This window comes from Maylandia zebra, linkage group LG20 (assembly GCF_041146795.1).
Source record: "Maylandia zebra isolate NMK-2024a linkage group LG20, Mzebra_GT3a, whole genome shotgun sequence".
In the NCBI taxonomy this organism is placed as follows: domain Eukaryota; kingdom Metazoa; phylum Chordata; class Actinopteri; order Cichliformes; family Cichlidae; genus Maylandia; species Maylandia zebra.
Window position 1 is genome coordinate 27,711,258 of NC_135186.1, and position 21,986 is coordinate 27,733,243.

Sequence of the window (21,986 nt, forward strand, 5' to 3'; positions counted from 1 at the left end):
TTACAAAAAATCGAATTGAAAGAGACTGTTAATTACAAATTGCACTAAAAAGATAAAAACACTTTAATTCCCCTGAACCTTGGACAATTCACTACGATGTGGCAGGTTCACTGTAATCCATCATTACACCATTGGGGATTAACTTAAAGACAAAACGATATGTTATCTAAAATCTTTCTGGTTTATCTGCTATAGCTCTGAGTTATCTTTGTCATGCCCCTCCAATCAAGCATACCTAGGGGTTAGCTGGTAATGTTAAAGGGTTCAAGACTATGAGAGAGCTGAAAGAAAAACAATGTTAAATGAACTTCAAATTATCAAAGATGTTAGATTTGGATCAGAAGGTTCCAAAACTAGATAAAAATTAATCCTTTGGAGGTTTTTAATCATGTATCATATAATAACATTCACTGAGCTTATCAATTTACTTTAAGTTTTTTATTTAGAAAAATATATGTTGAGATTAAAGAAAAATAATAAGCTGTTTTTTTGTTTTTCTTTTGTTTTTCTGTGAGAGGAAAAACATCTAATAATATCCTGAAACTGTCTTTCTTGTTGTTCTTATCCTTCTGAAAATGTTCATCTTTAAGCTTGGGACTGATAAATGCCAACAACTGAACAACAACTGAACAACTACAACAATGATCCAAATCATTAATTAAACCTCTATTATCAATTATTTTATCAATTACATCTCATTTATAAAGGTGATTACGTGTTTATCATATAAAAATTACAGAAAAATGATCATCTTTGGGTTTCGGACTGATTATTTGTAATTGCAAATAAACACCAACAAACTATTTTTTATCGACCAAATGATCCAAATTATTAAATAAACCATCAATTATTTGATCAATTACTTCATAAAATAATCTCATCATTAATAATCTCATTGTTTACAAAAGTGATACAAAGCTGCAGCGCTAATTTATTTGAGGCATAACACGAAGCAACAGTGTGTAACTAAACGAAAGACCACTTTGAAGTTTGTTGTTAGCTGTTTATCAAGACATTTCTATGGAAACCAGTATGATCATGATGTTCTGTAAAATACGATGCATCGGCTCACAATGTTATCAGGTCCTCTTATCAGCAGGAAATGATCTGAGGTGATTTCACTGTAGCAGGTTGAAGAAATTTGGAGTCAGATTTATCAGGTAATAAAAGCTATAAGCAGTCATCTTATGACTGATGCATTTATTACATTTTGTTGGCACACAGCCTTTGTCCCTGCCCTATCGGAACTATAAAAAGGACTCCCTAGAATATTTGTGTCAAACTACCTGTGAAAAGTTCATCATCAGCGCAAGAAGGTTTTCGTGACTTTAATATGCGTAGCAGCAGTTCACAGAAGAATTAGCTGTAGAATGCAGAGTTAGTTTGATTCTGTCAAAATCAGTCTTACAGTGATTCATGAAATTTTGAATAATTATCGTAAATAACTATTTGTTGGTGTTGCAGATCACATGTTGCAGATAGAAAAAGGATCAACTGATTCAACATGGCTCAAGTAACAATCTTGGCTGGTAAATAAATCATCATTATTTCAGTTACTAATTGATTCAAAAGTGTAAAATTCTGCAAAATAATAACTAATATATTTGTTTTTCCAGGTTTGTCCCTTTTGATTTGTCTTCAAGTTGGTATGTATTGATCATCTATATGTATTACTGACACGTGTTTCTGAATTACATGACTTAAAATGAGAAAAAAAAATTCTCCTCTTTGCAAAAGTGTCTTCAACCAAACTGGCATGCTACTTCACCAACTGGTCCCAATACAGACCGGGTGCTGGGAGATACATTCCTGAAAATGTAGACCCCAACCTGTGCACACACCTGATCTACGCCTTCTCTGTAATCAGCCCCTCAAATGAGATAACAATGTACGAGTGGAATGATGATGTTCTTTACAGATCCTTCAATGCCCTCAAGAACCGGTGCGTGGTTGAAATATTACTTTAACCGTGGCTTTGTTCTCAATCATTAATAACAAAAGTGTGCAAGGTTCAGCAGCTGTTCTGGCATGAACGGTGAAGTGGTATTCAAATAATTTTTAACCCTAAGCACTTAATTATTGACAGATTTGTTTTAATTTTACTAGTGCAGCCAAAATAAAGAGGAAAGAGGAAAGAGTTACATGCAAAGATCTCAAAATAAAACAGATTTAACAAGACAGTGGTCTTTAAATGAACACAGAACCTATCGTTTATATATATATATATATATATATATATATATTTTTTTTTTTTTTTTTTTTTTTTTTTTTTTAAATAATATATATATATATATATATATACAGTGGGGCAAAAAAGTATTTAGTCAGCCACCGATTGTGCAAGTTCCTCCACCTAAAATGATGACAGAGGTCAGTAATTTGCACCAGAGGTACACTTCAACTGTGAGAGACAGAATGTGAAAAAAAAATCCATGAATTCACATGGTAGGATTTGTAAAGAATTTATTCGTAAATCAGGGTGGAAAATAAGTATTTGGTCAATAACAAAAATACAACTCAATACTTTGTAACATAACCTTTGTTGGCAATAACAGAGCTCAAACATTTACTATAGGTCTTTACCAGGTTTGCACACACAGTAGCTGGTGTTTTGGCCCATTCCTCCATGCAGATCTTCTCGAGAGCAGTGATGTTTTGGGGCTGTCGCCGAGCAACACGGACTTTCAACTCCCGCCACAGATTTTCTATGGGGTTGAGGTCTGGAGACTGGCTAGGCCACTCCAGGACTTTCAAATGCTTCTTACGGAGCCACTCCTTTGTTGCCCGGGCGGTGTGTTTTGGATCATTGTCATGTTGGAAGACCCAGCCTCGTTTCATCTTCAAAGTTCTCACTGATGGAAGGAGGTTTTGGCTCAAAATCTCACGATACATGGCCCCATTCATTCTGTCCTTAACACGGATCAGTCGTCCTGTCCCCTTGGCAGAAAAACAGCCCCATAGCATGATGTTTCCACCCCCATGCTTCACAGTAGGTATGGTGTTCTTGGGATGCAACTCAGTATTCTTCTTCCTCCAAACACGACGAGTTGAGTTTTTACCAAAAAGTTCTACTTTGGTTTCATCTGACCACATGACATTCTCCCAATCCTCTGCTGTATCATCCATGTGCTCTCTGGCAAACTTCAGACGGGCCTGGACATGCACTGGCTTCAGCAGCGGAACACGTCTGGCACTGCGGGATTTGATTCCCTGCCGTTGTAGTGTGTTACTGATGGTGACCTTTGTTACTTTGGTCCCAGCTCTCTGCAGGTCATTCACCAGGTCCCCCCGTGTGGTTCTGGGATCTTTGCTCACCGTTCTCATGATCATTTTGACCCCACGGGATGAGATCTTGCGTGGAGCCCCAGATCGAGGGAGATTATCAGTGGTCTTGTATGTCTTCCATTTTCTGGTGATTGCTCCCACAGTTGATTTTTTCACACCAAGCTGCTTGCCTATTGTAGATTCACTCTTCCCAGTCTGGTGCAGGTCTACAATACTTTTCCTGGTGTCCTTTGAAAGCTCTTTGGTCTTGGCCATGGCGGAGTTTGGAGTCTGACTGTTTGAGGCTGTGGACAGGTGTCTTTTATACAGATGGTGAGTTCAAACAGGTGCCATTCATACAGGTAACGAGTGGGGGACAGAAAAGCTTCTTACAGAAGACGTTACAGGTCTGTGAGAGCCAGAGATTTTCCTTGTTTGAGGTGACCAAATACTTATTTTCCACCCTGATTTACGAATAAATTCTTTACAAATCCTACCATGTGGATTCATGGATTTTTTTTTCACATTCTGTCTCTCACAGTTGAAGTGTACCTCTGGTGCAAATTACTGACCTCTGTCATCATTTTAAGTGGGGGAACTTGCACAATCGGTGGCTGACTAAATACTTTTTTGCCCCACTGTATATATATAAGTTTAGGAAATTTTGGAGAAAAAAACCTTTTCTTAACTAGAGATGATGACACTGATGAATATTATGTAAATATTATGTAAAATTATTATGTAAAATTGCCCCTTGGGGATAAATAAAGTCTTTCTGATTCTGATTCTGATAATGTTCTACGAGTGTGCCACTGTTTTTATTGCATTCTTATCATGATTCTGATATCCTAAAAATCTTTATACGTATTAAGTGTTCTTATAGAAACTTATATTAGTTTCTGTTATATATTTGTATTTATACCAGGATAAGAAGCTTTTTTTATGAAACACACACCATTTCTCAAATGTAGCATTCTTGTGCTTCATTCGTTTTGCATCAAATTGGATAAATTTTAAACTGTGTTCATATATAAAAGACATGTCACATGTGAATGATTTGTGGAAACAAACTCAAGTTGAGCTTTTGGTAGTCAGCATTTTGCTTTTATTAAATGAGACATAACAAGAAAGGAGTGAATCTGACTAAAACAAAATAGGACACTGTATCCTCACATAACCTGTTTTAAGGGGTTCAAATTGACTCAGTACTGAGATACAAAATCCAGTTAGCAGTACTGTGGTTTTTTTCAGACCTATACAAAATTCAACCTGTTTATACAAACAGAAGAGTCATTCCCTGCTGACCAAAAACAACCCAGGTTAAAGACAACTTCTGCCACCTCGAACCACAAAGAATTATTAAAGGACTATCACTGATCATCACTCCTTACACAATTTTTGAAGTAAAGGGTTTCTAATGCAAAATTTTCATAGGAGTTATGTTAAATGAATAAAAAAATTGGTAAACAAATAAAAAGAGTTGGATGATTTTACATGACATGAGGAATGAGGACTTGCAAAATGTAGCATTCTTGTCAAGTCACATGGTTTAATTATAAATCTACCTGTTTTTCTACATCTCCATCACAGAAACCCCCAGCTGAAGACTCTGTTGGCTGTTGGTGGCTGGAACTTTGGCACTGCACAGTTAGTCTACATGACAACAGCATCACAAAGCTGTAGAATTACATTATTTCACATAACAACAACAAATTCATCATCACCTCAATATATCTATAAACTTTCCATCTCAATAGGTTTACCATCATGGCTTCAACTCCTGCCAGTCGCCAGACATTCATCCAGTCTTGCATCAGATTCTTGAGGCTGCACGGCTTTGATGGACTTGACCTGGACTGGGAGTATCCTGGAGCACGGGGAAGCCCACCAGAGGACAAGAAGAGATACACAGTGCTCTTACAGGTTAGTCTGGAAATCAATGTATACTTGTTAATACTATGCACATTATATTTTAGTATGTTATCGTTCCTTTTATATGTATTTTACATATAAAATATGCTTTCTTATTAAAATGAATGCACAATATCATCCTTGTCTACTGTATTCTTGCGTCTAGGAATTACTTGCTGCCTTTGAAAAAGAAGCTACTGAGACCAAACAACCACGGCTCTTGCTCACAGCTGCAGTGGCCGGTGGGAAGGGGAACATTGACAACGGCTACGAGATTGCCGATGTGTCAAAGTGAGTTTATTTGATAGGAAGTCACTAACGTTCCAATCCTAAAGATTTCATCCCACTTTTCATTTTGCAGCACTGGAGATTACTTAAATAAATGCAAGTGTTAATTCATACTAAAACACTGACGGTCCCAGATTTACAGGGACAGCAAATATTTGATCAGAAGAGCTACCTGTGGTTTTATTTACTATACACACATTGCTTAATGTGAAAGGCTTAGACAGCAAACCACAGTAATAACATGAAAAAATGATGTAGAGAGATAGTTACATAATGTGAATACACTGAATGATTTTTCTTGAATGATACATGCTGATAAAAAGTATTAAAGTTACAGTTTGAATACATGGGCATTTTTAAGGATTTTTACTTTAAATATGTTCAAGTTCTTAACTTATTTAACTTATTATTATTATTGATATTATTTTGTTACATTGTATTTAATGGTGATGTTTTACAGGTTTCTAGACTTTATAAATGTCATGACCTATGACTACCACGGAGCTTGGGACCCATTCACTGGTCATAACAGCCCTCTGTACCGCAGCTCCGTCGATCAGGGTGATAACATATATTACAATGTGGTGAGTGAAACTTTCATCAACATTCATATATATATATATATATATATCACTATAAAATATCATTATAATAATATTATATAATATACTATTTTTTTCTCTCAAAGGATTTTTCTATGAAATATTGGAGGGACCAGGGAGCTCCTATGGAAAAGCTCTTAGTCGGTTTCCCCACATATGGACGCACATTCACCACATCAACAGCTGCTAATGGTCTTGGAGCTGCAGCCACAGGACCAGCGAGCGCTGGGCCTTACACCCGTGAAGCTGGGTTTTGGTCTTACTACGAGGTCAGCTAATATAAAGCAGCTTATGTTCAGATTTATTACACCACAATGTTTTCCATAAATCGCAAACTGTGTGAAGGGTGTTGAAGTATTATTTTCTTCTCTACAGATTTGTACATTCATCCAAACAGGCAGCATAAAGTGGATTGATGAGCAAAAGGTGCCCTATGCCATTAAGGGCAATGAGTGGGTTGGCTTTGATAACAGGCAGAGCTTTGAAATCAAGGTACCAATGCCAATTTATGTTTAAGGTGATAATACAAAACAAATCATAATGTTCTTATTAACTGGAAGCTATATCTTACTGCTCTTAAAGTAGTACAGACATCAGGTAAAGTTTGGTCACATTTGGTTACTTTTGGATTGTGCACTGGTGGAAATGTGGTAGTTTTAAATTGCAACTCACAGTTTATATTTCACAGGCACAGTATGTGAAAGACAACAGATTTGGAGGAGCATTTGTCTGGTCTCTGGATTTCGATGACTTTGCTGGACAGTTCTGTGGACAGGGACATTATCCTCTCATTAGTTATCTGCGCACTCTTTTGAATTCAGGTAAACTGAAAAAAGTATAAACATGGACATTTTAATATTCATCAGTGTCATCATCTCTAGTTAAGAAAAGGGTTTTTTCTCCAAAATTTCCTAAACTTACATATATATATATATATATATATATATATATATATATATATATATATATATATATATATACACACACACACACACACACACACAGTGGGGCAAAAAAGTATTTAGTCAGCCACCGATTGTGCAAGTTCCCCCACCTAAAATGATGACAGAGGTCAGTAATTTGCACCAGAGGTACACTTCAACTGTGAGAGACAGAATGTGAAAAACAAATCCATGAATCCACATGGTAGGATTTGTAAAGAATTTATTCGTAAATCAGGGTGGAAAATAAGTATTTGGTCAATAACAAAAATACAACTCAATACTTTGTAACATAACCTTTGTTGGCAATAACAGAGGTCAAACGTTTACTATAGGTCTTTACCAGGTTTGCACACACAGTAGCTGGTATTTTGGCCCATTCCTCCATGCAGATCTTCTCGAGAGCAGTGATGTTTTGGGGCTGTCGCCGAGCAACACGGACTTTCAACTCCCGCCACAGATTTTCTATGGGGTTGAGGTCTGGAGACTGGCTAGGCCACTCCAGGACTTTCAAATGCTTCTTACGGAGCCACTCCTTTGTTGCCCGGGCGGTGTGTTTTGGATCATTGTCATGTTGGAAGACCCAGCCTCGTTTCATCTTCAAAGTTCTCACTGATGGAAGGAGGTTTTGGCTCAAAATCTCACGATACATGGCCCCATTCATTCTGTCCTTAACACGGATCAGTCGTTCTGTCCCCTTGGCAGAAAAACAGCCCCATAGCATGATGTTTCCACCCCCATGCTTCACAGTAGGTATGGTGTTCTTGGGATGCAACTCAGTATTCTTCTTCCTCCAAACACGACGAGTTGAGTTTATACCAAAAAGTTCTACTTTGGTTTCATCTGACCACATGACATTCTCCCAATCCTCTGCTGTATCATCCATGTGCTCTCTGGCAAACTTCAGACGGGCCTGGACATGCACTGGCTTCAGCAGCGGAACACGTCTGGCACTGCGGGATTTGATTCCCTGCCGTTGTAGTGTGTTACTGATGGTGACCTTTGTTACTTTGGTCCCAGCTCTCTGCAGGTCATTCACCAGGTCCCCCCGTGTGGTTCTGGGATCTTTGCTCACCGTTCTCATGATCATTTTGACCCCACGGGATGAGATCTTGCGTGGAGCCCCAGATCGAGGGAGATTATCAGTGATCTTGCATGTCTTCCATTTTCTGATGATTGCTCCCACAGTTGATTTTTTCACACCAAGCTGCTTGCCTATTGTAGATTCACTCTTCCCAGTCTGGTGCAGGTCTACAATACTTTTCCTGGTGTCCTTCGAAAGCTCTTTGGTCTTGGCCATGGCGGAGTTTGGAGTCTGACTGTTTGAGGCTGTGGACAGGTGTCTTTTATACAGATGATGAGTTCAAACAGGTGCCATTCATACAGGTAACGAGTGGGGGACAGAAAAGCTTCTTACAGAAGACGTTACAGGTCTGTGAGAGCCAGAGATTTTCCTTGTTTGAGGTGACCAAATACTTATTTTCCACCCTGATTTACGAATAAATTCTTTACAAATCCTACCATGTGGATTCATGGATTTTTTTTTCACATTCTGTCTCTCACAGTTGAAGTGTACCTCTGGTGCAAATTACTGACCTCTGTCATCATTTTAAGTGGGGGAACTTGCACAATCAGTGGCTGACTAAATACTTTTTTGCCCCACTGTATGTATGTATGTATATATATATATATATATATATATATATATATAAAAACACCCAGCACGCCCCTGCGGGCGGTTTATCCTTCAAGCTCGGGTCCTCTACCAGAGGCCTGGGAGCTTGAGGGTCCTGCGCAGTATCTTAGCTGTTCCCAGGACTGCGCTCTTCTGGACAGAGATCTCCAATGTTGTTCCCGGGATCTGCTGGAGCCACTCGCCTAGCTTGGGAGTCACCGCACCTAGTGCTCCGATTACCACGGGGACCACCGTTACCTTCACCCTCCACATCCTCTCGAGCTCTTCTCTGAGCCCTTGGTATTTCTCCAGCTTCTCGTGTTCCTTCTTCCTGATATTGCTGTCATTCGGAACCGCTACATCGATCACTACGGCCATCTTCTTCTGTTTGTCTACCACCACTATGTCCGGTTGGTTAGCCACCACCATTTTGTCCGTCTGTATCTGGAAGTCCCACAGGATCTTAGCTCGGTCATTCTCCACCACCCTTGGGGGCATCTCCCATTTTGACCTCGGGACTTCCAGGTTATACTCGGCACAGATGTTCCTGTACACTATGCCGGCCACTTGGTTATGGCGTTCCATGTATGCCTTGCCTGCTAGCATCTTGCACCCTGCTGTTATGTGCTGGATTGTCTCTGGGGCATCTTTACACAGCCTGCACCTGGGGTCTTGCCTGGTGTGATAGACCCCAGACTCTATGGATCTTGTGCTCAGAGCTTGTTCTTGTGCTGCCATGATTAGTGCCTCTGTGCTGTCTTTCAGTCCAGCTTTGTCCAGCCACTGGTAGGATTTCTGGATATCAGCCACCTCCTCTATCTGCCGGTGGTACATACCGTGCAGGGGCCTGTCCTTCCATGATGGTTCCTCGTCTCCCTCCTCTTTCTTGGGTTTCTGCTGCCTGAGGTATTCACTGAGCACTCGGTCAGTTGGGGCCATCTTCCCAATGTATTCTTGGATGTTCGTTGTCTCATCCTGGACTGTGGTGCTGACACTCACCAGTCCCCGGCCCGCTTCCTTCCGCTTAGCGTACAGCCTCAGGGTGCTGGATTTGGGGTGAAACCCTCCATGCATGGTAAGGAGCTTTCTTGTCTTTATGTCAGTGGCTTCTATCTCCTCCTTTGGCCAGCCTATTACCCCAGCAGGGTACCTGATCACGGGCAGGGCGTACGTGTTGATGGCCCGGATCTTGTTCTTACCATTCAGCTGACTCCTCAGGACTTGCCTGACCCTCTGCAGGTACTTGGTGGTTGCAGCTTTTCTAGCGGCCTCTTCATGGTTCCCATTCGCCTGTGGGATCCCCAAGTACTTGTAACTGTCCTCTATGTCTGCAATGTTGCCTTCTGGTAGTTCAATCCCCTCAGTTCTGACTACCTTCCCTCTCTTTGTTACCATCCGACTACACTTCTCCAGTCCGAACGACATTCCAATGTCATTGCTGTATAGCCTGGTAGTGTGGATCAGTGAATCGATGTCTCGTTCACTCTTGGCATACAGCTTGATGTCATCCATGTACAGGAGGTGGCTGACAACTGCTCCGTTCCGTAGTCGGTATCCGTAGCCAGTCTTGTTAATGATCTCACTGAGGGGGTTCAGGCCTATGCAGAACAGCAGTGGGGACAGAGCATCTCCTTGGTAGATCCCGCACTTGATGGTGACTTGTGCTATGGGCTTGGAGTTGGCCTCTAGTGTTGTACGCCACATCCCCATTGAGTTCCTGTATATACATATGTATATGTATATACATATACATATATATATATACATATACATATATATATATATACATATATATATGTATATACATATACATATATATATATACATATATATATGTATATACATATACATATATGTATATACATATACATATATACATATATATATATATATATACATATATATATATATATATATACATATATATATATATATATATACATATATATATATATATATATACATATATATATATATATATACATATATATATATATATATATAAAAACACCCAGCACGCCCCTGCGGGCGGTTTATCCTTCAAGCTCGGGTCCTCTACCAGAGGCCTGGGAGCTTGAGGGTCCTGCGCAGTATCTTAGCTGTTCCCAGGACTGCGCTCTTCTGGACAGAGATCTCCAATGTTGTTCCCGGGATCTGCTGGAGCCACTCGCCTAGCTTGGGAGTCACCGCACCTAGTGCTCCGATTACCACGGGGACCACCGTTACCTTCACCCTCCACATCCTCTCGAGCTCTTCTCTGAGCCCTTGGTATTTCTCCAGCTTCTCGTGTTCCTTCTTCCTGATATTGCTGTCATTCGGAACCGCTACATCGATCACTACGGCCATCTTCTTCTGTTTGTCTACCACCACTATGTCCGGTTGGTTAGCCACCACCATTTTGTCCGTCTGTATCTGGAAGTCCCACAGGATCTTAGCTCGGTCATTCTCCACCACCCTTGGGGGCATCTCCCATTTTGACCTCGGGACTTCCAGGTTATACTCGGCACAGATGTTCCTGTACACTATGCCGGCCACTTGGTTATGGCGTTCCATGTATGCCTTGCCTGCTAGCATCTTGCACCCTGCTGTTATGTGCTGGATTGTCTCTGGGGCATCTTTACACAGCCTGCACCTGGGGTCTTGCCTGGTGTGATAGACCCCAGACTCTATGGATCTTGTGCTCAGAGCTTGTTCTTGTGCTGCCATGATTAGTGCCTCTGTGCTGTCTTTCAGTCCAGCTTTGTCCAGCCACTGGTAGGATTTCTGGATATCAGCCACCTCCTCTATCTGCCGGTGGTACATACCGTGCAGGGGCCTGTCCTTCCATGATGGTTCCTCGTCTCCCTCCTCTTTCTTGGGTTTCTGCTGCCTGAGGTATTCACTGAGCACTCGGTCAGTTGGGGCCATCTTCCCAATGTATTCTTGGATGTTCGTTGTCTCATCCTGGACTGTGGTGCTGACACTCACCAGTCCCCGGCCCGCTTCCTTCCGCTTAGCGTACAGCCTCAGGGTGCTGGATTTGGGGTGAAACCCTCCATGCATGGTAAGGAGCTTTCTTGTCTTTATGTCAGTGGCTTCTATCTCCTCCTTTGGCCAGCCTATTACCCCAGCAGGGTACCTGATCACGGGCAGGGCGTACGTGTTGATGGCCCGGATCTTGTTCTTACCATTCAGCTGACTCCTCAGGACTTGCCTGACCCTCTGCAGGTACTTGGTGGTTGCAGCTTTTCTAGCGGCCTCTTCATGGTTCCCATTCGCCTGTGGGATCCCCAAGTACTTGTAACTGTCCTCTATGTCTGCAATGTTGCCTTCTGGTAGTTCAATCCCCTCAGTTCTGACTACCTTCCCTCTCTTTGTTACCATCCGACTACACTTCTCCAGTCCGAACGACATTCCAATGTCATTGCTGTATAGCCTGGTAGTGTGGATCAGTGAATCGATGTCTCGTTCACTCTTGGCATACAGCTTGATGTCATCCATGTACAGGAGGTGGCTGACAACTGCTCCGTTCCGTAGTCGGTATCCGTAGCCAGTCTTGTTAATGATCTCACTGAGGGGGTTCAGGCCTATGCAGAACAGCAGTGGGGACAGAGCATCTCCTTGGTAGATCCCGCACTTGATGGTGACTTGTGCTATGGGCTTGGAGTTGGCCTCTAGTGTTGTACGCCACATCCCCATTGAGTTCCTGTATATACATATGTATATGTATATACATATACATATATATATATACATATACATATATATATATATACATATATATATGTATATACATATACATATATATATATACATATATATATGTATATACATATACATATATGTATATACATATACATATATACATATATATATATATATATACATATATATATATATATATATACATATATATATATATATATACATATATATATATATATATATAAAAACACCCAGCACGCCCCTGCGGGCGGTTTATCCTTCAAGCTCGGGTCCTCTACCAGAGGCCTGGGAGCTTGAGGGTCCTGCGCAGTATCTTAGCTGTTCCCAGGACTGCGCTCTTCTGGACAGAGATCTCCAATGTTGTTCCCGGGATCTGCTGGAGCCACTCGCCTAGCTTGGGAGTCACCGCACCTAGTGCTCCGATTACCACGGGGACCACCGTTACCTTCACCCTCCACATCCTCTCGAGCTCTTCTCTGAGCCCTTGGTATTTCTCCAGCTTCTCGTGTTCCTTCTTCCTGATATTGCTGTCATTCGGAACCGCTACATCGATCACTACGGCCATCTTCTTCTGTTTGTCTACCACCACTATGTCCGGTTGGTTAGCCACCACCATTTTGTCCGTCTGTATCTGGAAGTCCCACAGGATCTTAGCTCGGTCATTCTCCACCACCCTTGGGGGCATCTCCCATTTTGACCTCGGGACTTCCAGGTTATACTCGGCACAGATGTTCCTGTACACTATGCCGGCCACTTGGTTATGGCGTTCCATGTATGCCTTGCCTGCTAGCATCTTGCACCCTGCTGTTATGTGCTGGATTGTCTCTGGGGCATCTTTACACAGCCTGCACCTGGGGTCTTGCCTGGTGTGATAGACCCCAGACTCTATGGATCTTGTGCTCAGAGCTTGTTCTTGTGCTGCCATGATTAGTGCCTCTGTGCTGTCTTTCAGTCCAGCTTTGTCCAGCCACTGGTAGGATTTCTGGATATCAGCCACCTCCTCTATCTGCCGGTGGTACATACCGTGCAGGGGCCTGTCCTTCCATGATGGTTCCTCGTCTCCCTCCTCTTTCTTGGGTTTCTGCTGCCTGAGGTATTCACTGAGCACTCGGTCAGTTGGGGCCATCTTCCCAATGTATTCTTGGATGTTCGTTGTCTCATCCTGGACTGTGGTGCTGACACTCACCAGTCCCCGGCCCGCTTCCTTCCGCTTAGCGTACAGCCTCAGGGTGCTGGATTTGGGGTGAAACCCTCCATGCATGGTAAGGAGCTTTCTTGTCTTTATGTCAGTGGCTTCTATCTCCTCCTTTGGCCAGCCTATTACCCCAGCAGGGTACCTGATCACGGGCAGGGCGTACGTGTTGATGGCCCGGATCTTGTTCTTACCATTCAGCTGACTCCTCAGGACTTGCCTGACCCTCTGCAGGTACTTGGTGGTTGCAGCTTTTCTAGCGGCCTCTTCATGGTTCCCATTCGCCTGTGGGATCCCCAAGTACTTGTAACTGTCCTCTATGTCTGCAATGTTGCCTTCTGGTAGTTCAATCCCCTCAGTTCTGACTACCTTCCCTCTCTTTGTTACCATCCGACTACACTTCTCCAGTCCGAACGACATTCCAATGTCATTGCTGTATAGCCTGGTAGTGTGGATCAGTGAATCGATGTCTCGTTCACTCTTGGCATACAGCTTGATGTCATCCATGTACAGGAGGTGGCTGACAACTGCTCCGTTCCGTAGTCGGTATCCGTAGCCAGTCTTGTTAATGATCTCACTGAGGGGGTTCAGGCCTATGCAGAACAGCAGTGGGGACAGAGCATCTCCTTGGTAGATCCCGCACTTGATGGTGACTTGTGCTATGGGCTTGGAGTTGGCCTCTAGTGTTGTACGCCACATCCCCATTGAGTTCCTGTATATACATATACATATATATATATACATATACATATATATATACATATACATATATATATATATACATATATATATGTATATACATATACATATATATATATACATATATATATGTATATACATATACATATATGTATATACATATATATATATACATATATATATATATATATACATATATATATATATATATACATATATATATATATATATACATATATATATATATATATATACATATATATATATATATATATATATATATATATATATATATATATATATATATATATATATATATATGTATATGTGTATATGTATATTATATATATATATATATATATATATGTACTTACTGTATTTACTAGATTCTCCACCACCTCCACCGGTAACCACACATCCACCACTCGTCTCTACGATCCCTCCTGGCCCAACAGCTACTACCACTACTACGGCTACTACCACTACTGCTACTACTGCCAAAACAACCTCAAGTCCTGTTTCTGGAAGTGGATTCTGCGCTGAAAAGCCAGATGGCCTGTATGTAAATGATGAGGATCCCCACACCTTTTATCAGTGTGTCCATGGACATGTCTACATCCAGACATGTCCAAATTATCTTGTTTACAGTGATGCATGCAAATGCTGTACCTAATTGACACTGAATAAAAGTTGTCTTGATCTAGCAAAAATGGTTTTTTATTCTTTTTATTTTTTATGAGAACCACACTGCCTGGACAGTCAATAAAGCCATAAATTCTAAAAACTGTATTAACCATTAAGCAAATGTACCCAGTACTCTGCAATACACATTATGTAATGCAGCTACTATAGCCTGAACTACATATAGGTCCATTTTAAAGCTAGGATGGGTTTGCCAAGATTTGCAGCTAGCTGTAGATTTTTTTCTTTAAAGGTTAGAATTAGATGAACAATATTGAATTTTTGGTCTCTGGATTGAAAATTGTACACCCAGTTAATGTACTTGAAACTGGAGCAGGTTTGGTTAAACTTTACATGAAGGTAACTAAAAGATTGTACAACAAATACAAATCTGGCCATGTTTCCTTTTTTTCTGTTTGTCTGGCATTTATCTGGCATTTTCTTTTCCTCGAAACCTGCTGTGGCTGTCCCTGTGCCAGCATTGTAACGGCTGGCTCAAACACAATAAAGGTCTCAACACCACGGTGAAAGGTTAAACCATTATTTGAATAGTTGAATTAATAAAGGAGAAGAGTGGCTGCTGCAGCACGGTAGAAAGAAAGAGTGAGTCAGAGCTTTACAAACAAACAGCTGACATAAATTGAGCCAACAAGTAAGCACATGCACTTTCCAGCCATCCGACCAAGCTGAAAATTAGGTTTTGTTTTGAGGAAACACCAAAATAAATTATGTGTCAGTATAATACTCGCTGCAATTCCACATCATTGGTACTCGAGCTTTTTCAATGCACAGCTCAATATAATATTTAACAATTGCTAACATTAAAAATGGCTTTGAGGTTTTTTTTTTGCAAGGTTGAATTTTAGTAAAACAAATGTTGGTGCAAAAGCGTCAGTAAACTTTTGACTGTTGTGGTGCTGCACCACTGTTACCATCGTGGTGCTGCAGTAGAATGAAAACCCTTTCCTTTTGCTAAATATTGTTGCTTGACCCTGTTAGGATATCTAATAAAGCATAGGCAAATTATAGAAATTACATTTTGTGGGTCTTCTGCAATGTTCAGGTCCTGCTTTACTGTCATTTCAGTCTGTCACTGGGAAGCTGCCAGACAACATGATCAGACCATAATATAGTCATTATAATATTCAACATTGGTGCATATAATTTGATTTTACTGTAATGAAATTAAGATGCTAAGTTTCTTTTATAGGTGTATAACTACTAAACTGCTGCTTGGTAGGGGGCTGCTAGGAAACACGATGACGTCATAATATCAGGTAAGATCCTTCAGGGGCCTAAGATGTACCCATGTGACGGTTTTGGTTCCTCAGCTCCTAACGGTGTAGGAGTAGTTCACAGACAAGCAGACAGGCGGGGAACATATGTAAAATAGTAAGACAGCTGTTTTTTGTATATCCGCGTAATTTTAACTTTCAGGTCCAGGTGTTTGCAAGCTATGTGATGAGCAATCTTAGGTTTTCTGCAAACGTTGTGGAGGCTTTCAAAACAATGTGTGTGTGTGTGTGTGTGTGTGTGTGTGTGTGTGTGTGTGTGTGTGTGTGTGTGTGTGTGTGTGTGTGTGTGTGTGTGTGTGTGTGTGTGTGTGAGTGAGTTCATGAATCAGTTACTATTTGACTTATGAAGCAATACCAGAATGTCCTTAAATTTAGGACATTTGGTTTACTTTGAGTTAATGATTATCATAGATTCTGCTTTTTTTTTTTTCTTTACTGCACTGTTTTATTACATTACCAGTCTGACCTCAGCTATCATGCGCATCCTAATTGTGATCTCAGGTAAGGGAAATTGAAATACAGATTTTGCAAATGCAAATTTTATATTTAACTATTTGTATGTAACAAAAAAATGCAACTGTTAAGGTCTCTGTCTCGCCTTTGGCAGTCTGGGTGAGTTCATAAATTGTACCAACCCTTTTATATTGGACAGTCATATAATGTTTTAAAGAGATTGAAAAATGTTCTTTCATATTCAGTCTCATCCTCCAGACTTGTGTGTTACTTCACAAACTGGTCCCAATACAGACCTGGCAATGGGAGGTTTATGCCTTCAAATATTGATCCAAACCTTTGTACGCACCTAATCTATGCCTTTTCTGGTATTAATGAGGCAAATGAATTAGTGACCATAGAATGGAATGATGAGGAACTCTATAGATCCTTTAATGGACTCAAACAAAGGTTAGTCTATTTTCTCCTCATATCACTTACAAAATGTTGAGAAAAAATAATCTTTGCTGCTGTATCTTTACATTCCCACAGGAATCCAAATCTTAAAACCCTGCTGGCAGTTGGAGGCTGGAACTTCGGAACGCAAAAGTGTGACACTAAGCATAAAACAATAATGAATCATAAATTTTCTCTTTATACAGATCTTTTTAATTGTGCCTTTCTTTTGCCAATCGGTTTCATAGGTTCACTACTATGGTGTCAACGCAAGCCAAAAGAAATACATTTATACAATCTTCTATCAAACTACTGAGAAAATTTGGTTTTGATGGACTAGACCTAGACTGGGAATACCCTGCAGCAAGAGGAAGCCCTCTGGAAGACAAGCAGAGATTCACAGTGTTATGCAAGGTCAGATTTGGAGTTACTGATGATTGGCATGAACCACGAAGTTACCTTTCTTTTCTGTGGTTTATAGGAGCTACTACAGGCCTTTGAGGCAGAGGGAACATCAACAGGACAGCCCAGGTTAATGATTTCTGCTGCTGTGTCTGCTGGTAAAGGAACCATTGATGCCGGTTATGAAGTCTCAGAGATGTCAAAGTAAGCTTATTAGTAATATCACATTGCATGCCCTGCAAAACCTGTTTTGCTGACCTTGACCTCTCATGCACTTTATCAGGTATGTCGATTTTATTAATGTGATGACATATGACTTTCATGGTACCTGGGAGAGTGTCACAGGACATAACAGCCCCTTATACAAAGGATCCCAAGATATTGGGGACCACGTTTACTTAAATACTGTGAGTAGATGGGTTCATTTTTCTCCCTGAAAAAGAGGGATTATGTAATCCATTCCGTTTGTTTCTTTGTCTGTTTGTTAGCGGTCTAGTGTTTCAAATTTTATGAAATGATAGATACCAACAAGCTGATCTAAGGTCATTTAATTTTCATGAAAATCAGGTCAATGTGAAAACTAGTAAAAACTTTACATACACAATTTTTTTATGGGTCATGTTCAGACTTCACAACAATATACTAAGTCTTGGGGAGCATGTGTACCTAGGTTGGCCAAACCTTTGACCTTTATGAAATAAATTCAAACAACCATATTGAGTTATATATCATATAAAAGGGTATGGAGAGAGCTGCACAAGACACTACAACATCACTATGACACTATAATATTTCTCAAAATTACACAATGACTGAAAATATGTTAAAAATGTTCAAATCTCAAGCATGTAGATTTGCATGTAAATCACAAAGATTTCAGCTAATTCTGATCCAATCATATGAATAAAGATGAAAAATACACCCTTTTAGTATGTATTAGGAAAAAGCTTTCATTTTGATCAAATCATCTCCAAATTTTGAAGCAATATATTTGTCAAAGGGGAACATAAGCGCTTTCTTTTTCTGAGCTCTTTAGAAAAAATTTTGATATAACATTATATGACTTCACAATGACACAAAAATATTAATATAGTGCAGAAATGACTATGAAAACAATGCAGATATCATTATTGGGGATAACAATACCAGTGAAACATAAAACACCAAACTTTTAGTATAGCCCTTGCCCTTCAGGGACAGTTGTGCTCTCTGAGTGCTTTGTTTTAGACTGCAATTGCTCCCAGCCACGCTCCACTTTTCCACACAGTTCTCAACCAACTGTCGATGGATTGACATTGATTGTCACCATTTTTACACCCTTCTCTAATTCTAACACTTGAGAATTTAAATCACAAATTATTTATAAAGTCAATGAGTCACTGAACCTGATAATACTAGTATTAATGACAATATAACTTACATATGTTTACATTTTAGGATTTTGCTATGAGGTACTGGGCAGAAAAGGGAACACCTGTACAAAAGTTAAATATGGGCTTTGCTACATACGGACGCACGTTTCGTCTTTCTACTCAATCCAGTCAAGCTGGAGCCCCTGCCAGCAGCCCTGCTGCTGCTGGCACATTTACAAGGGAGCCCGGCATTTGGTCTTATTATGAGGTAAAAAGAAATCCCCACTCTCATATTAATATGTTCATTTTAAGTCAGTTTCTATGTCTTAGTAGCAGATCAATGTTAATATGTCAAGTTACCACACAGAATGCATTTTTTATCTGTTTTCAGATTTGCACCTTTCTTCAAGGGGCCAGTGTCCACTTGATTGAGGACCAGAAAGTCTCATATGCCACCAAACAAAACGAGTGGGTTGGATATGACAATAAAGAAAGTTTTATGACTAAGGTAGACATGTGCATCTGGATGTTGCTCAGTTTTTCTTTGCCAGATAACATTAGTACTAAAACAACATATCACATTAAAATGTGCATACTGTTATTAAGTTGTTTCGATTGTTACTGCTTCAGGTCCGTTACCTAAAAAACAACACTTTTGGAGGAGCCTTTGTCTGGGCTCTGGATCTAGACGACTTTAATGGACAGTTCTGTGGACAGGGACAATACCCCCTCATCGGTTCTCTTCGCTCTCTTTTGTTTCCAGGTAATAAAATTCCTACATTAGCATTTTGAGCTAGCCAGTTTTGGATTTGGGGAAACCTGCAGTCTGCTGAAACTGAAGAAGTCACTTGGATGAGTGACGAAACGTTTCTCCCACAAAACGCTACGTCCAGATGAACAGAATCAACTTTTGGACAGCTAGCCAGTTACTTATTAGTATGCATATTTTCCAATTAGTCAATATAAAGGCTGTTAATGCCTTATTTGGGATATCTGTATTCTATCATAGCTTCCTAATGTTTGTTAAATGAAATACGTAAGAAGGCTTCAGCACATCAGTGACAATCCTAACATTATTTGCTCTTTAGCAATAAAAGACTGGTCAATTTGTCATAAAAGCACTTGAGGATGATCTATTTTTATTAAATAAAACACAAAACAAGTGTTCAATGTATCCAGATGAATACTGGTTAAATCTTTGAACTCGGGATTTGAATTTTCACTCACAGCAAATGCTCGAAAGCTACTATTACACTGACACTTATTAACCCAGACAGGATCTATATAATATGAAACAGAGAGACACTGTTGAATAGCTTTCTGGCCTTTTGCAAACCGAAAGCTGGTCAGCTGAAATAAACAGAAAGTTTAAGGAGGAGATCTGTTCTAAACATTTAAAAAATAAAAATAAAGATAAGGAAAAAACATGTAAAAATATTTTAATACCATTTTAAAATGTCTTAAGTTGTCCATTAAAAAATATTCAAATAAAATGTGTGTATAACTCCAAATTTGATTAAGGTTTATTGAAACACCTGAGAAAAGGACATATAAATTGCAACAGGGAAGTGTAAAGAGGAAGAACTCGTACGGAGCCCATGTGTGCCAAGTGTCAAATTTCTGGTGACTTACACCTCACTTTAGAACAAGGAGCAAATGGAAGCACATTTTAAGAGACCATCATTTAATAGGAGGTTATCTGAACATTATTAACATTTGCAGTTCATAAGAAACAACTGCAGTTATTAGGGCTATCAAAGAGTATTGACTATAGGCCCCTACATCCATGTACAACACCTTGCTTACTAATTAGCAAGCAGTAATTACAAATGTTTTAGGAAAATTTCGTAATTTAGGAAAATTATTGGCCTAATTGTTAAAAAAAAAAAGGTTTTGCGAAGAATTTTATTGTTGGCATTATTAACAACTTTGACTAATAAAGAGCTTGTATGCTACTAACATGCACACTAGCAAATGTTTAATTTATTAACTGACTATTAATTTGCGCACCCTAATATAGCCGTGGTTTTATGTAGGATATTTTTTTATATTATATTAACTAAAAGTTAACTTCTTTAATTTAATTTCACTTACTGATAAGTAATAATAATAATTTATGATGATAATAATAAGTATTATTATTATTATTGTTGTTAGTAGTAGTAGTAGTATAACTTTATAGCTATTGTTTCTACAGATCTTCCTCCACTTCCAACTGCTCACACAAACCTGAATCAGGAGACATCAACAAATAAGGATCACATTTTGCCTCATCCCAGACCATCAATCACTACTACAACCACTGACAACTTCTGTGCTACAAAAATTGGTGGGCTCTATGCCAAACCTGACGCTCCAGGTTCTTTTTACAGCTGTGCCAATGGCATCACGTGGATCCAAAACTGCCCAGCTAATTTAGTCTTTCGAGACAGTTGTAAGTGCTGTGACAGGCCGTAGAGACTCTGGACTATTTGTTCTGAGTTTTGGTTTTCAGCTTGTTTTTATTACCATTTGGGTCACTATAATGTCATGTCACATTTGGTCAGTTTTGATCATTTTAAACATAAATGCATGATCTTCATCTGAATTTTTTTCTTTTGAGGTTTGGCTTTCAGAGTCTAATCCTTATGTGAACCAGTCCAGGTTTTGCAACGTATGAAATAAAATATGATTATAATTACATTACATTATTCATCTGAGGATGAACGTTGGTCAGTTAATAACGTTGTTCCACTTTACTTTTAAGTGTTGCTGGAGTTCCTACGTTGTTAGTTCCTTGTCCTCTTCATGCACCTTGGAAGTAGGTGAAGTTGCTGCTGAAAATCCTAGGTGACACAAGGCTTGGGTTGACAACACCCGATCAGCCTTTTAATACCTGAGCGGTTATTAAAAACTGTCAAATTGCTCATACTGTTGTGTTAAGAAAGCCTATCTAAAATTGTGAACAGATTCAATCACATTTACAAATCTGGAATCATTTTAATGAGTCAGCCAGTAAAACAGCATTCTTTGAACATGTAGTCCAGTGTTTGATTCAAGTTAAGCATCCCTGTAGGTAGTGCTGTCATTTGTACCATTCATTATGAGCGGT

The 21,986-nt window shown here is 39.7% G+C and overlaps 2 protein-coding genes across 2 annotated transcripts; both read left to right on the plus strand.

Annotated features, from left to right (window-relative positions):
• The first annotated feature begins 1,298 nt into the window (after window positions 1-1,298).
• LOC106676345 (acidic mammalian chitinase) lies at window positions 1,299-14,987 on the plus strand. The gene is made up of 12 exons (XM_014412751.3): window positions 1,299-1,377; window positions 1,465-1,529; window positions 1,617-1,646; window positions 1,738-1,942; window positions 4,855-4,911; window positions 5,022-5,187; window positions 5,342-5,466; window positions 5,924-6,047; window positions 6,152-6,334; window positions 6,441-6,557; window positions 6,754-6,886; window positions 14,664-14,987. Exons 2-12 carry the CDS (start codon window positions 1,505-1,507, stop codon window positions 14,948-14,950), a joined length of 1,452 nt encoding a protein of 483 aa, XP_014268237.3. The 5' UTR covers window positions 1,299-1,377; window positions 1,465-1,504; the 3' UTR covers window positions 14,951-14,987.
• A 1,695-nt stretch (window positions 14,988-16,682) lies between these two features.
• Window positions 16,683-21,580, plus strand: LOC101479870 (chitotriosidase-1). The gene is made up of 11 exons (XM_004546305.5): window positions 16,683-16,754; window positions 16,839-16,865; window positions 16,952-17,156; window positions 17,238-17,294; window positions 17,390-17,555; window positions 17,623-17,747; window positions 17,827-17,950; window positions 18,981-19,163; window positions 19,287-19,403; window positions 19,526-19,658; window positions 21,093-21,580. The coding sequence occupies exons 1-11, from the start codon at window positions 16,730-16,732 to the stop codon at window positions 21,350-21,352; spliced, it is 1,422 nt and encodes a 473-aa protein (XP_004546362.2). The 5' UTR covers window positions 16,683-16,729; the 3' UTR covers window positions 21,353-21,580.
• The last annotated feature ends 406 nt before the right edge of the window (window positions 21,581-21,986 follow it).

What these genes read in the sequence shown, in the direction of transcription:
- LOC106676345 (XM_014412751.3), top strand. Translation starts at nt 1,505, where the DNA reads ATGGCTCAAGTAACAATCTTGGCTG. An exon ending in TTTGATTTGTCTTCAAGTTG is followed by an intron (nt 1,647 to 1,737) that starts GTATGTATTGAT and finishes TCTTTGCAAAAG; the next exon opens with TGTCTTCAACCAAACTGGCA. An exon ending in TGGAACTTTGGCACTGCACA is followed by an intron (nt 4,912 to 5,021) that starts GTTAGTCTACAT and finishes CCATCTCAATAG; the next exon opens with GTTTACCATCATGGCTTCAA.
- LOC101479870 (XM_004546305.5), top strand. Translation starts at nt 16,730, where the DNA reads ATGCGCATCCTAATTGTGATCTCAG. An exon ending in TCTCGCCTTTGGCAGTCTGG is followed by an intron (nt 16,866 to 16,951) that starts GTGAGTTCATAA and finishes TTTCATATTCAG; the next exon opens with TCTCATCCTCCAGACTTGTG. An exon ending in TCGCTCTCTTTTGTTTCCAG is followed by an intron (nt 19,659 to 21,092) that starts GTAATAAAATTC and finishes TTGTTTCTACAG; the next exon opens with ATCTTCCTCCACTTCCAACT.